This window comes from Dromiciops gliroides, chromosome 1 (genome assembly GCF_019393635.1).
Source record: "Dromiciops gliroides isolate mDroGli1 chromosome 1, mDroGli1.pri, whole genome shotgun sequence".
NCBI lineage: Eukaryota > Metazoa > Chordata > Mammalia > Microbiotheria > Microbiotheriidae > Dromiciops > Dromiciops gliroides.
Window position 1 is genome coordinate 80,019,722 of NC_057861.1, and position 14,636 is coordinate 80,034,357.

Sequence of the window (14,636 nt, forward strand, 5' to 3'; positions counted from 1 at the left end):
TTCCTTTATTAGTAAGAGGTTTGGAGATGGCCTTTAGGGGCTCTATGAACTTTAAATCTAAGACTCTCTGATACACTGAAAAGTCTACAGTGTTAGAGTCAGAAAGGACTGTGGTATTGCTGTGTAGATGTGCTGTGTGTGGCTTTCAGGCTTAGGACTACACTTCCCAGAATGCTGCATTCTAAAAGCACAGTGGATGCCAAAGGATGGGTGTGTGTATGTAAATTTAGATACTTTCCGGGTGAAAGGTCAACAAACTGACTTGTGCAGATATCTAGATTACCATTTAGCTTCTGGTTAAACAAGCATGCTTTCTATCTTCTCTGACACTCTGGGATGCGGACCTGTATTGGGAACTTACTGTGGTTTAAAAAAAGTAGCCCCTGATGTGTGGTATGGTACCACATCTAGTTCTCTCCTCAACACCTGGAGAAGGCAAGTACCTCTGGCTTGGAGCAGCACAGAGAATGGAGGGATCTGCAGGATCCAGGTAAGTGCTGATTGAGATTTTTCTGGTCCTTTTTTTTTCCCCCTTTGAGGTAAAAAAAAGTACTGTTTTCCTCATTTGAGGCAGCTTGCTGGAATCAGTCTCTCTCTCTCTCTCTCTCTCTCTCTCTCTCTCTCTCTCTCTCTCTCTCTCTCTCTCTCTCTCTCTGCCTTTGGCATGGAGCCCCAGGACACAGTTTAATGTTTGTCATTCATTCATTTTTCAGTCATGTGTTGGGGTTTTTCTTAGCAAAGATAAGGGGTGTTTTGCCAGTTTGCCATTTCCTTTTCCAATTCATTTTGCAGATGAGGAAACTGAAGCAAACAGGGTGAGGTTACTTGCCCTTGGTCACACAATTAGCAAGTGTCTGGAGGCTGGATTTTAATTCAGGTCTTGCTGAGTTAGCCACTGGGCCACCTAGCATCTGTGCCAAGAAAACCCCAAATGGGGTCACAAAGAGTCGGGCATAACTGAATGAACTACTCATCTAGGGTAATGGTGGCCAGGTTGGGGTATTTTGGTCTGGAATATCTCCAGGACTGTGTGAGTGGAATGATAGGGGCAGTTAATTGACACACTTTTCCTAGAAACTTTGATAGAATAGGATAGGATTATGGCATTTTGAGCTTAGAGCTGGACATAGTATCTGGAGGTCTGCTTGTAGAGTGTGCTTGCAGCACAGTAGAAAAAATGCTTTGTAAAAAGTGTAAATTTTTTTTTTTTGGTTTTGTTTCTGGACATGGATTTCAGAAGAAAATACCTAATCACCAGCATTATTTCATTGGATTTTACCATCACAATATTTTCTCCCTTCTCACTCACAACAGAACCAGCCCTCTTCACCTTCATCTGAATGACTGCCTAGTCTCCTCATCTCTCTATTCTAGCTTTCCAAACAATTGCCAAATGGTTATTCCTAACCCACAGGTCTGATCAAGCTTCTCTGGTGGCTTGCTTGGCATCCTTTGGTTCTGGAATTAAATAAAAACTTGTGTCCTAGAAGGCCCTTCACAATCTGGTGTCAGTCCTACCTTTCCACTAATGACACATTACAACTACTCACACACTGGCCAACGTGATATTTCCAGCATACTGCATTTTATCTCCCAAGTCCCTCTGATTTTGGCAGGAACTGTCATTCATGTGTTGAATGTTTCCCTTCCTTAACTCCCCTTCTTGAAATCCTTCATTCCTTTCCAGATTGTAATTATTTTTGTTGCTGTTGGTAAGCTCCTTGAGAGCTAGCTCTGTCCTCATGTACTTGTATCTCAACTCACAAGGCATGGTCCAAGGAGGTGCTTAATAAATGCTAGTGCCTTGATGTTTCTAAGTGCTTTTAGATTTAAATAGCATTCGTGGTGTAGTGATATGCTTTTAGTTTCTACTTTGCTTGTTGCTTGTGTCTCCTAATTTCTTTCTTTCTGCATATTTGTCTTTTTGTGGGGGGGGGGGGTGAGCAATTGGGGTAAGTGACTTGCCCAGGGCACACAGCTAGTAAGTGCAAGTGTCTGAGGTCGGATTTGAACTCAGGTCCTCCTGAATCCAGGGCCGTGCTCTATCCACTGTGCCACCTAGCTGCCCCCATATTGGGACAGTAGTATTTGATCACGTTGATAATCCACTTGTTCAGCCATTCCCTAATTCTGCATGAGTAGATGTATAAGTTATTTCTAGTTTTTTCACCATTAAAAATAGAGCAGGATATGACTGTTTGTACAAAGATCCTCTCAATTATGTCCTCTTAATCTGTTATCTTTAGAGCCTTAGTCCTAGAGATCATTTATTCAGCTTGCTAAGTTAACAGATAATGAAACTGAGATCAGACAAAGGGATGAACTTAGCTTTCAATACTTGGGGATGAGCCAGGATGAAAATCTGAAATAAGGCTGGCTCCTAGCTCTGTATACTTTTGACTACAAGGAAATGTGTCCATGAAGGAGTGAATTTATTTGCGTGACTTACGTTTAGGTGGCAAGAGGAAAAAAAATGAAGATGGTGTGAAATGGAAACAATTGGAACATAAGGGACCATACTTTGCACCGTTATATGAACCACTTCCAGATGAAGTTCACTTCTATTATAATGGTAAGATAATAAACTATAATAGCCCACATTTATATACTATTTCAAACACTATCCTTTATAATCTTGTGAGTTTGGAACAGCTGAGCAAGACTCAGTTCTTCTGACTCCCAAGCCCAGTGTTCTTTCTTCTCCAACATGTTTCCTCTTCCAAAATAATAGCTAATATTTATGCAGCACTGTGTTATAAAATACTTTTATGTTTATCAGCCATTAGATCACAATAGGAGTGACACAGAATAACTAGCATTATCTTCTTTACAGATGAAGAATCTCAATGCAGAAGTGGAGTCACTTTCCCAAAGTCACATAGCTAGGTTAGTTAGGTGCCAGAGACTAGGCTGAAACCCAGGCTTTCTGACTCTCAAATTCTAGTCTTTGTTTTTCTTGACCTTCACAGAAAGCTCGTCTCAGGTAATGTTCCATATGAACACACTGCCATCTAATTTCAAAATGGAAAAAGATGGATTTCTCATGTTAATATTCTGTAACTCAGGTTTTATTGAAATGCCAGCAATTAAAGTGTCATAATAGTGACACGGGAGCTTGTTCAGGGCTGGCTCATCCAAAGGATTGACAGGCTCACAGCAAATCGTGTAAAATAGATGTAATTAGGGAGATAAAATACATTGCCAGAGACAGTAAGATAGAACTGGCCCCTGAATGGAAGTGATGTGGGAATGGAATTAGGGCCAATGATTGTGATTCGTCCCAAAAGAATTACAAGACCTCGGTGACTCGTGAGAGAGACAACCACTGACCATCCTTTTTATTAATAACTCATTGGCCTATTAATAAATGATTAAATTACCCAGAAACTATGTGTCTTCATATTTTTAATCATCACAACCGCAACCGACAGATAATGGTCAACATCCACAGATATTATAGGTGATGACACAAGGTGAGGAAATCCAGGACCAAAAACTCTTAGTACTGCCATCATCTCTCAAGTTCTGTAGGTCATCCTTTTACTTCTGTCACTCACACCAACATTCCACACCACCAAGTAGTGATTGATTCATGAGCTGCCATCTAATTCCTCTATATCAGCATCCTTTCCAAGTTTTCTGGCAACCCTAAATAGACAGTGAAAAATTCCTGCAGAATCAGTTTGCATTGTCTAATCTAGCTCTTTGTAGTAGCAGGAGCACCAAAGGGAAGCTTCTCATGTGTGCTACATAATGTTTCTTTTATGTGTATTTTATAATAATTCTTTTCTTTCTATTAGTCCTGCAACTTCTTATTGTCCTCACTGAATACTGATTGTGGGGTTTTTTGTTTTCCATCTTACTTGCTAATTGAGTTATAAATTAATTTTAGGTAATTATTATTCTTTCTGCTCTTTCCTCTTTTAGCACAGATAGTAAATGCTTTTTGAATGATGATTCAACAACAATGTTGACTCAATAAACATTTATTGAGTGCTTCATTATATACAAGGCTTATAGTGATAAGCAACAGAGACGGATTAAAAAAATGTGTAACACATGGTTTTTGTCTTCAAGAAGCCTACAGCTTCTGTTGAAAGAAAGTAGAATACCTGTTTTTCAATAGGGAAGAAACTGAGGCACCAAAATGTTGAGTGATTTGGGGTCACTGGCCATAACATACATATTTCTTGTCCTTTAAGCCATGTTATTTCTTGGTATTTGAAATATCCTTTATATTTCTAAACTTATCCTTGAAGAAACAGTTATTTCAGAAGAATTGTTGCTTTATTCCACTGCTGCTTTATTTTATGTGGCCGCTTTTGAAATCTTTTTGGTTGACCTTATCTGTGTATATTTCTCCATCTTGAAGCCTTAAGTCTAGCTTTGTTATATAACTAGTGAAATCAGTAAATTTTGAAAGTTCGGATATTCTTAAAATCAGGGTTCAGGGGTTCTGTCAGTTTAATTGAGCAAATATTTATCAAGCATTTGATATGTGTAAGACCAGGGACTTTTGGAGAATAAAAAGAATCTTCGTAGATTTTCATAGGTTCTTTCTACTTCACTCCCAACTTATACATAAAACAAATCTCTTGATTCTGAGGTAAAATGAACACATGATAAGGAACAATATTAGGATCATTGACATTAGAAGTTGTAGGACTGTAAACGATTGGAATAACGCCACCTGCTGATACTTACTGTAGAAAGAGTTCTGCCCATGAAGGGAAGGTCTTTGAGGGCAAGACCAGGAGTCAGGAAGTGACGCGAGCTAGTGGGAGGAGGAAGGAAGAGACTGGCGCTCAGTCTCCCGGCTCTCTTTCCTCTGGACTCTGGTGGAGAAGGGAGCTAGAAATGTGCTCTCCCTTTAATAGATAGAAATCTAGGCCTTTTTCTCTCTCTTTACCAAATTCTTATTCTCCTTAATAAATGCTTAAAAGTCTAACTCTTGCTAAAGCTTATAATTTATTGGCGACCACTCATTAGATATTTTAGACAGACTAGCTAGAATTTAAACCCTTAACAGAACCATAGAATAAGCAGCAAACAATGCCAATTGAACCTGGCTTTTTCATTTCCACAGGAAAAGCTATGAAGTTGAGTTTAGCAACTGAAGAGATTGCTACCTTTTTATGGGAAAAATGTTGGATCATGAATATACAACAAAAGAAGTTTTTCCAAATAACTCTTCAATGACTGGCGAAAGGTACTTTGTCTTGAATGTATGTGTACAATTGAATGAATTGTTGGAAGTTTTTAAAATCTTGCACCGAATTGTCTTTTTTTTCCCTTTTAACAAATTTTCATTATAAATAACTTTATAAAAAGCTAACACAGAAAAGGAAATCCTAATATGACTATACCCAGCCTAGGTCATAAAATATAATGCTTGAAGGGAATGTATAGGTTGTTTGGTTCAATTCCATCATTTCAAATGGGGAATATGAGACCTCGCAAGGTTAAATGGCTACAAGAGTCATAATCAGAACTGTTTACAAGTTTGAAATACCATCAGTAGATTAATGACAATAAGATTCATCTCCTGGGTTCCTTTCCAAACTTGTCCTTTGGTAATATTTATCTGTTTTTGTTGTTTAGTGTGGTTTTTTCCTCACTCCAAGTTCACTTCACATTAGTTTGAATATCTTTCTGTAGTAGGGATGGATTTAATTTGAGTCAATTGATCGTGAGGTGTCCCAAAGAATTACAAGACTCAGTGACTCCAGTTTTCTAAGTTTTATTGGAATACTGTGATGACCACAGGGAGAAGCACCCAAATTTGTCTCAATTTGGGGAGATGGAAATGGTTATATTTATAGTGAGAAAAAGTAGGTTATCTCCTCATTATTTTAATCTCCTCCTTAAGGAAGTACATGGGAAATCTTATCCTAATTTGGACTGCCTGTGGTCCTAAGACAACCCCTGAGGCAGACATCTTTTTCCTTAGAGGTGTGTTTTTGGGGTTTACCCTTCATAAGGTGAACCTAAGGACACATTTGGCCTTTCTGCACATATTCATAAAGATGTGCTTAAACTTGTCAGAGCCAGAGGGTCTGTGTTTTTGGTATCTCTTTACTTTAAGATCTGGTTTCCAGGTGTCCTGTCACCTAGAAATATTAATGCTATTAATGGTTAATGGTCCCTGGTTTACTGTCTAAGCTTCTCTTGATTGTATCGGTTGATAGGAATGAACCATCTTGGTTACTGTAAGAACACAAACCTTAGTTTCTCTGTTAACCCTTTTAGGTACTATTGATAAGAATTCAAGTCTTAGGTAATTTGCTAGCCCCTTTTAGAGCTTGGGTCTTAGAGTTCAGATCTTAGGTTGTCTGTTAACCCTTTTTAGCCTCTTCCATCATTCCCACATTGCTTTGTATTTTTTAAAATTGTCAACTTAAATGAAATTAAATTGCTTTTTAGCTCCTTGAGACCTTAAAATAGCTTTGATACCTATGATAATGATTTATTTTCACTATAAGGACACTGAATTAAAAGTATTAAATATAAGTAGTCACTTAATAGTCATAAAATTACTGGATTTTAACACCATTTCTTTGTATCTTAAAGCTTTTTGCCCTCTCCTCTTAAATTTACCACAAAAGTCAAGGAAAATATTGTGCTAATGTTCTATTATATTGACTTTTTCTTCATTCTCATTGACTTCTCTGCATCCTTTGACACTGTTGATCATCCTCTCCTCAGTACTCTCTTCCCTCTAGGTTTTTGGTTCACCTTTCTCTTCTGGTTTTCCTTCCACCTATCTGGCTTCTTCTCTGTCTCCTTTGCTGAATCATCCTCCAGATCGTGCCCCAGAACCTCAGGGTTCTCTCCTGGCCCCTCTTCTCTTCTCCTTCTATACTATTTCACTTGGTGATCCCATTAGCTGCTGTGGATTTAATTTAATTTTTTTGTTTTTTAATTTTTTGTCAGGCAGTTGGGGTTAAGTGACTTGCCCAGGGTCACACAGCTAATAAGTGTTAAGTGTCTGAGGCTGGATTTGAACTCAGGTCCTCCTGAATCCAGGGCTGGTGCTCTATCTACTGCACCACCTAACTGCCCCCGTGGATTTAATTTAAAATTTTTTTTAATCATAAAAGTATTTTATTATTTTCCAGTTACATATAAATATAGTTTTCAACATTTGTTTCCATAAGATTTTTAGCTCCAAATTTTTCTCCCTTCCCAAGACAGAAAGCATTCTGATATTGATTATATATACAATCACATTAAACATATATCTGCGTTAGTCGTGTTGTGAAAGAAGAATCAGAACACAAGGGAAAAACCTCAATAAAGGGAAAAAAAACAACCAAAAAGTAGAAACAGTATGGTTCAGTCTACATTCAGAATCCAGTTCTTTTTTCTGGATGTGGAGAACATTTTCCATCATGAGTTCTTTGGAATTGTCTTAGATCATTGCATTGCTGAGAAAAGCTAGGTCTATCACAGTTGATCATCACACAATGTTGCTGTTACTGTGTACAATGTTCTCCTGGTTCTGCTCCCTTCACTCAGCATCAGTCCACTTAAGTCTTTCCAGGTTTTTCTGAAATCTGCCTGCTTATTATTTCTTTTCTTTTCTTTCTTTCTTTTTCAACTATTTATTTATTTTTATTTTTTAATCATAAAATTATTTTATTATTTTCTAGTTACACGTAGAGTTTTCAACATTTGTTTTTATAAGATTTCTAGTTTCAAATTTTTCTCCCTCCCTCCCCCCTTCCCAAGACAGCAAGCAATCTGATATAGGTTATATATGTACAATCACATTAAACATATTTCAGCATTAGTCATGCTGTGAAAGAAAAATTAGCTGCTCATTATTTCTTAAAGCACAATAGTATTCTACTACATTCATATACCACATCTTGTTCAGCCCATTTCCCAATTGATGGGCATTCCCCTGGTTTCCAATTCTTTGCCACCACAAAAGAACTGCTATAAATATTTTTGTACGTGTGGGTCGTTTCCCCTTTTCTATGATCTCTTTGGGATACAGACCTTGTAGTGCTCCCATGGATTTAATTGTGATCTTTATGCTTATGATTCTCAAATCTACCTTTCCTGCCCCAATCTCTCTGCTGACCTTCAGTCTTTTCACATCTCCAACTACCTTTCAGACATCTCTAACTGGATGTTCAGTAGACATCTTAAACTCATTACATCCAAAACAGAACTCATTATCTTTCCCCAAAACCCTCTGTCCCTACTACCTTCCCTAGAAGGCATCCCCATCTTCTCAGTTCCTCAAGCTCACAACCAAGGAGTCATCCAGGATTCTTCACTATCTCATATCTCACCCCTCTTCTCCTCCTCCACCCCCCCCCCATATTCAGATTTTTGCCGAGGCCCATCAGTTTCATTTTTGTGACATTTTCTCAAATATTCCCCCTTCTCTTTTCTGATCCTGCCATCACTCTGGTGTAGGCCATCATCACCTAACATCTGGACTGTTGCAGTAGCCTGCTGGTGGATCTGCCTGCCTCAAATCTCTTCCCATTCTAACACATTCTCCATTGAGATACTAGAGTGATTTTTCTAAAATGCAAACCTGATCATGTCACCTCCATACTCTGTAAACTCCAGTGGTCTTCTGTTGCTTCCAGGGTCAAATACAAAATATTCTCTTTGGCATTCAAAGTCTTTCATAACCTAGCCCCCTCCTACCTTTCCAGTCCTTTTACACCTTACTCTCCAACACATAGTCTTTGATCTAGTGACACTGACAAGATACTCATCTCTCCACTCTGGGCATTCTCTCTGACCGTCCCCCATCCCTAGAATACTGTCCTCCTCTATTCTAACAACTGACTTCTCTAGCTTCCTTTAAGTTCCATCTAAAATGTCACTTACTATAGGAAGCCTTCCCCAAACTCTCTTTTTTTTTTTTTAACTCTTTTTTTTTTTTTTTGTGAGGCAATGGGGGTTAAGTGACTTGCCCAGGGTCACACAGCTAGTAAGTGTCAAGTATCTGGGTCGGATTTGAACTCAGGTTCTCCTGACTCCAGGGCCGGTGCTTTATCCACTGCGCCACCTAGCTGCCCCCCCCCCAAACTCTCTTAATCCTAGTGCCTTCCCTCTGCTAATTATTTCCTATTCATCCTGTATATAGCTTGATCTGTTATATACATATTTTTTTGTATATTGTTTACCCATTGTGTTGTAAGCCCCTTGAGAGCAAGAACTATATTTTGCCTCTTTGTTTATCCTTGAGTACAATGCCTTGCATATAGTAGGTGCTTCATAAACGTTTCTTTCTTTTTTTTTTTTAGTGAGGCAATTGGGGTTAAGTGACTTGCCTAGGGTCACACAGCTAGTAAGTGTTAAGTGTCTGAGGCCAGATTTGAACTCAGGTACTCCTGGCTCCAGGGCCGGTGCTTTATCCACTGCGCCACCTAGCTGCCCCCCCCCAAACTCTCTTAATCCTAGTGCCTTCCCTCTGCTAATTATTTCCTATTCATCCTGTATATAGCTTGATCTGTTATATACATATTTTTTTGTATATTGTTTACCCATTGTGTTGTAAGCCCCTTGAGAGCAAGAACTATATTTTGCCTCTTTGTTTATCCTTGAGTCCAATGCCTTGCATATAGTAGGTGCTTCATAAATGTTTCTTTCTTTTTTTTTTTTAGTGAGGCAATTGGGGTTAAGTGACTTGCCTAGGGTCACACAGCTAGTAAGTGTTAAGTGTCTGAGGCCAGATTTGAACTCAGGTACTCCTGGCTCCAGGGCCGGTGCTCTATCCACTGCGCCATCTAGCTGCCCCATAAATGTTTCTTGAATTGAATTGAAAATATACCACAGCATATTCAATCAATCTTCAACAGTTGACTATATAGGCCATTTTCATATTTTTACTATTATAATTGAGGTAGCTATGAATATTTTATACAGGTAGTCTGGTGTAGACAGATGACTTGTCTTGGAATCAGGAAGGACTGCCTCTGACACATACTAGCTGTATAGGATGATGAGCAAATCCCCTAATTTATCAGTGCCCCAAATAACTTCGAGATTGAGTTACTTATCTGTGTTGGTGGAAGGAATTCAATTGATGAAATCATAGATCCAGATGGAAAAAAATTACATTCTTAGTCAAAGATCATATGATTTCAAACTGGAAGGGACCTTACAAATCATGTAGTACAATCTCATTTTTGAGATGAGGAAGTTAAGCCCCCTTGAGGAATGGGGGCTTTTCCCCGAAGGGATATAGGTTCAAATGCTTTGATCTTTTATTAGACCATAAGAGGGCAAAGGCAGATAGCATGGTCAGCTTCTTTATTACCCAATCACTTTACAAAAATACTACAATTTATAATTCCAACAGAAGTTTAATAGTATTCCTGTTCCTCAGGAACCCATATAATAAGTTTTATTTGCCATTTTTATGGCTATGAAGCCATGCCTCAAAGTTGTCTCAATTTCTTTGATTATTAGATCACTGAAACATTTTTAGATGATGCCTTACAATTTTTTTCCTATTTATAAACTGTCTTATTCTAATTGCTTTTTTCACATCATGGATGACTTCCACATATTCCAAACTGTACATCAGTTTTCTGGATTATGTTTACTATTTTGCTATTTCTCCCTTTCTTTACCATGCATGCCCTTCTTCCTACTTAACTCTTCATCAGCACTCTACCAACAAGTGGCTAGAGACACAAATTAATTTGATGATGAAGAATACTTTAGGTGGGGGAAGGTTGAAATCATATGAAGTATATTATAATAGCAATAATTGATAGATACTGCTTTATGGGGTAAGCCACTCTGGGGGTAAGAAGTGTTAAGTGTTGTGGAGGATGACATAGGGGAAGTGGCCTCATGGATGGACAACTATAATACTGTCTAAATTTATTTAGCTTTAGTCCTATACCCTTTGAGGATACTTTATAGAATAATGACAAAATTCATTTGGAGAGAAAAGCTTTCTTAAACTTTAAAAGGTTGAGACATCTAGAGAATCATGAAAAAAAATAAGAATGAAGATAGACATCTAGTGTCCTCAAACTATATTATAAAGTAATAAACATTAAAATTATTTGGTACTGGTAAAAAGTAGAAAAATAGTTTAGTAGAATATAATAGATAAGCAAAACTAGAAGCAATAAAAATAGTAGCCCAGTATTCACTAAACCCCAAAACATAAATTACTGGGGGGGAAGCAAAACTGCAGGGAAAACCAGAAAACATTTTGACTGAAAATAGATTTAGGCTGGCATCTTAATATATTCTATAATAAGTTTCAAATAGATACACTATCTGAATATTAAAAGTTGTATAAAAGAAATAGAAATGAATGGAAACAAAAGGTCAAGAATATCAAGGGAACTAATGAAAAAAAATGCACAGGAAGGTGGGTTAGCTATACCAAATCTGAAGCTCTACTATAAAGTGGCAGTCATCAAAACGAGTTGGTACTGGCTAAAAAATAGAGTGGAGGATCAATGGAATAGGCTAGACACAGGAGACACAGTAGTAAATGACTTTAGTAATGTACTGTTGGATAAACCCAAAGACTCCAGCTTCTGGGATAGGAACTCAGTATTTGACAAAAACTGCTGGGAAACTAGAAGATAGTATGGCAGAAATTAAGCATAGACCAACATCTTCCACCTTATACTAAAATAAGGGCAAAATGGGTATATAATTTAGACATAAAAGGTGATACCATAGGTAAATTAGGAGAGGAAGGAATGGTTTACCTTTCAGATCTCTGGAAAGGAGAACTGTTTATGACCAAACAAGAGATAGAGAATATTATGAAATGCAAAATGGATGGTTTTGATTACATTCAATTAAAAAGGTTTTGTACAAACAGAAGCAATGCATCCAAAATTAGAAGGGAGGCAGAAAGCTGGGAAACTTTTTATAGCCAGTATTTCTGATAAAGGCCTCATTTCTAAAATATATTAGGAACTAAATCAAATTTATAAGAATCCAAGTCATTCCCCAGTTGAGAAATGGTCAAAGGATATGAACAGGCAGTTTTCTGATGAAGAAATCAAAGCTATCCATTCCCATATGAAAAAATGCTCTAAATCACTATTTGATTAGAGAGGTGCAAATTAAAACAACTCTGAGGTACCACCTGACACCTATCAGATTGGCTAATATGACAAAAAAGGAAAATAATAAATGTTGGAGAAGCTGTGGAAAAATTAGAGCACTAATGCATTGTTGGTGGAGCTGTGAACTGATCCAAACCATTCTGGAGCCCAAAGGGCTATAAAGCTGTGGCATACCCTTTGACCCAGCAATACCACTATTGGGTCTTTTTTCCAAAGAGATCATAAAAAAGGGAAAGGACCCACATATACAAAAATATTTATTAGCTGCTCTTTTTGTGGTGGCAAGGAATTGGAAATTGAGGGGCTGCCCATCAATTGGGGAATGGCTGAACAAGTTGTGGTCTATGAATGTAATGGGATTCTATTGTGCTGTAAGAAACTATGAGCAGGAGGAGTTCAGAGAAATCTGGAAGGACTTGCATGAACTGATGCTGAGTGAGATGAGCAGAACCAGGAGAACATTGTACACAGTATCATCAACATTATGTGTTGATCAACTGTGATAGATTTGATTCTTCTCAGCAATACAATGGTACAAGATAGTTCCAAAGGACTCATGATGGAAAAGGCTCTCCAAATCCAGGGGGAAAAAAAGAACTGTAGAATATGGATGCAGATTGAACCATACTATTTCTTTTTTTCTTTTTTTTCTTTTTTTTTTTTTTGTGGGGCAATGGGGGTTAAGTAACTTGCCCAAGGTCACACAGCTAGTAAGTGTCATACTATTTCTTTTGTTTTGGCTGCTGCTGTTTTTCTTTTTTGAGGTTTTTCCTTTTTGCTCTGATTCCTCTCTTATAATATGACTAATGCAGAAATATGCTTAATGTTATTGTACATATATAAACTATATCAGATTACCTGCTGTCTAGCAGAGGTGGGGAGGGAGGGAGAAAAATTTGAAACTAGAAATCTTATAAAAACAATTGTTGAAAACTATCTCTACATGTAACTAGAAAATAATAAAATATTTTTATGATTAAAAAAATTAAGTTAACCGTGAACAATTTTTAAAAAAGAAATGAATGTAAAGAGATACTTTTAATAATTCTATCTTGGGAGAGAATTCTTGACCAAACAAGAGATAGAAGTGATCATAACAACACTGTAGAAAATAAGAATAAAAACTGTTTTGCAGAAACAAAATAAATGCAGAATAGAATGAAAAGACAAACTGTTCATTGGCAGGGATAGATCTTTGAATTACCTTTTACTGATAAAAATCTGACGTTCTCTGTTAGAAATGCAGCTACAGCTCCAATAGTGTTGCCCAGCTCAAGTGTTGCTATCTGCTTGCAGTTCAAGAGAATCCAAGCAGGCCCAGAGTGTGGGTGAAGGCTTCTTTATTCATCTTCGAAGATAGGGGACTCTTCTGAATGTGCCAGAGAGTGCACTGAAGTGAGGTCCCACACCACTACTTATACCCACCAAAGGTCCTTCTCGACCAATCACATTACAATTTGCATTTCCATACAGCATTACAGAAACAAGCAATCACAGCATATAGTACCAACCTCCCATGTATAGTAATTGTAATAACCAATCAGATTGTCCCATTAACGACCAATCAGATTGTGACACTAGGCTTTAACCTCATTCTGGGCAAGAATGTCCATTCCTCACTAGAAACAGTGCTGTGTGAACATATATAAAACATATATAACATGTCAAGAAAAAAACCTTAAGTTGGTGTTTGAACATCAGGGTCACGTGGGAATCACCTCATGCACCTCAAGGTGAACTCCCAGCTTAGTTCAGCTTCCACAAAGTGCAGGCCCTGTTCCATAACCTGCTTGGGCCTAAGTCCCAGGGGCCTTGGCTCCTCAGAGCCCTGTGTGCCGGGTGGCCCCTTGCTTGGAAGTTCAGGCAACCAGGTTGTGGGACTTGAAACTAGACTCAAAAGTAACTTTGCTCTTCCCCACTGAAAAAAACAAAAACGGTATCCTTGTAATCATATGCATAGTCAAACAAAATCAGTTCCCTCGTTGGTCATATCCAAAAATGTGTGTCATTCTACATGTTTAATCTCTTCTCAGTCACTTGATTAGGGGCATCTTCATCATCAGTCCTATGGATTCCCTATATCAGTCCATCCTCCATTCATTTGCCAAAGTTATTTTCCTAAAGTTCACATCATTCCTACTGTGAGAAAATTATTAATAACAGGGTGTTTTGGGGACTCATAGACTGCCCCCCGCCCCCAGGCCTCCACATACACACACAGAGGAACTCTGGCTGGTTTTGCAAAGCCAGCCCAGAGTCAGGAGAATTTCAAAGGAAATGTAGATCGACCTTCCTAACTAACTGAAGGAAATTAACTAACTTAAGACCACCCTCAAGTCATGTCAATCAATAGACTTGAATGTTACCAGCCAATTAGCTTGGATCAAGGTGGAGTGACACATCTCTACCTGAGACAGATTAAAAACCCTGGAGAGGGATCTCTCACCCTCTTGGCATGCTCTTCCCTCTCCCACACTGTTCTCTCTTCCCCTCTATCCTAGGTATGTAGGGCTTCTTAACTTTTTGAGCCATGTGCTCTATCTCTTTACTAATATT

General features: G+C 38.0%; 1 protein-coding gene across 1 annotated transcript in view; it reads left to right on the top strand.

Moving 5' to 3' along the window:
* The first annotated feature begins 247 nt into the window (after positions 1-247).
* Positions 248-14,636, top strand: part of TOP1MT (DNA topoisomerase I mitochondrial) — a 51,306-nt gene continuing 36,917 nt past the window's right edge. Inside the window, 8 exon segments of the mRNA XM_043975913.1 lie at positions 248-369; positions 371-439; positions 441-490; positions 2,456-2,468; positions 2,470-2,572; positions 5,087-5,130; positions 5,133-5,187; positions 5,190-5,209. Of these exon segments, the coding sequence (XP_043831848.1) occupies positions 337-369; positions 371-439; positions 441-490; positions 2,456-2,468; positions 2,470-2,572; positions 5,087-5,130; positions 5,133-5,187; positions 5,190-5,209 (387 nt within the window). The 5' untranslated portion in view covers positions 248-336.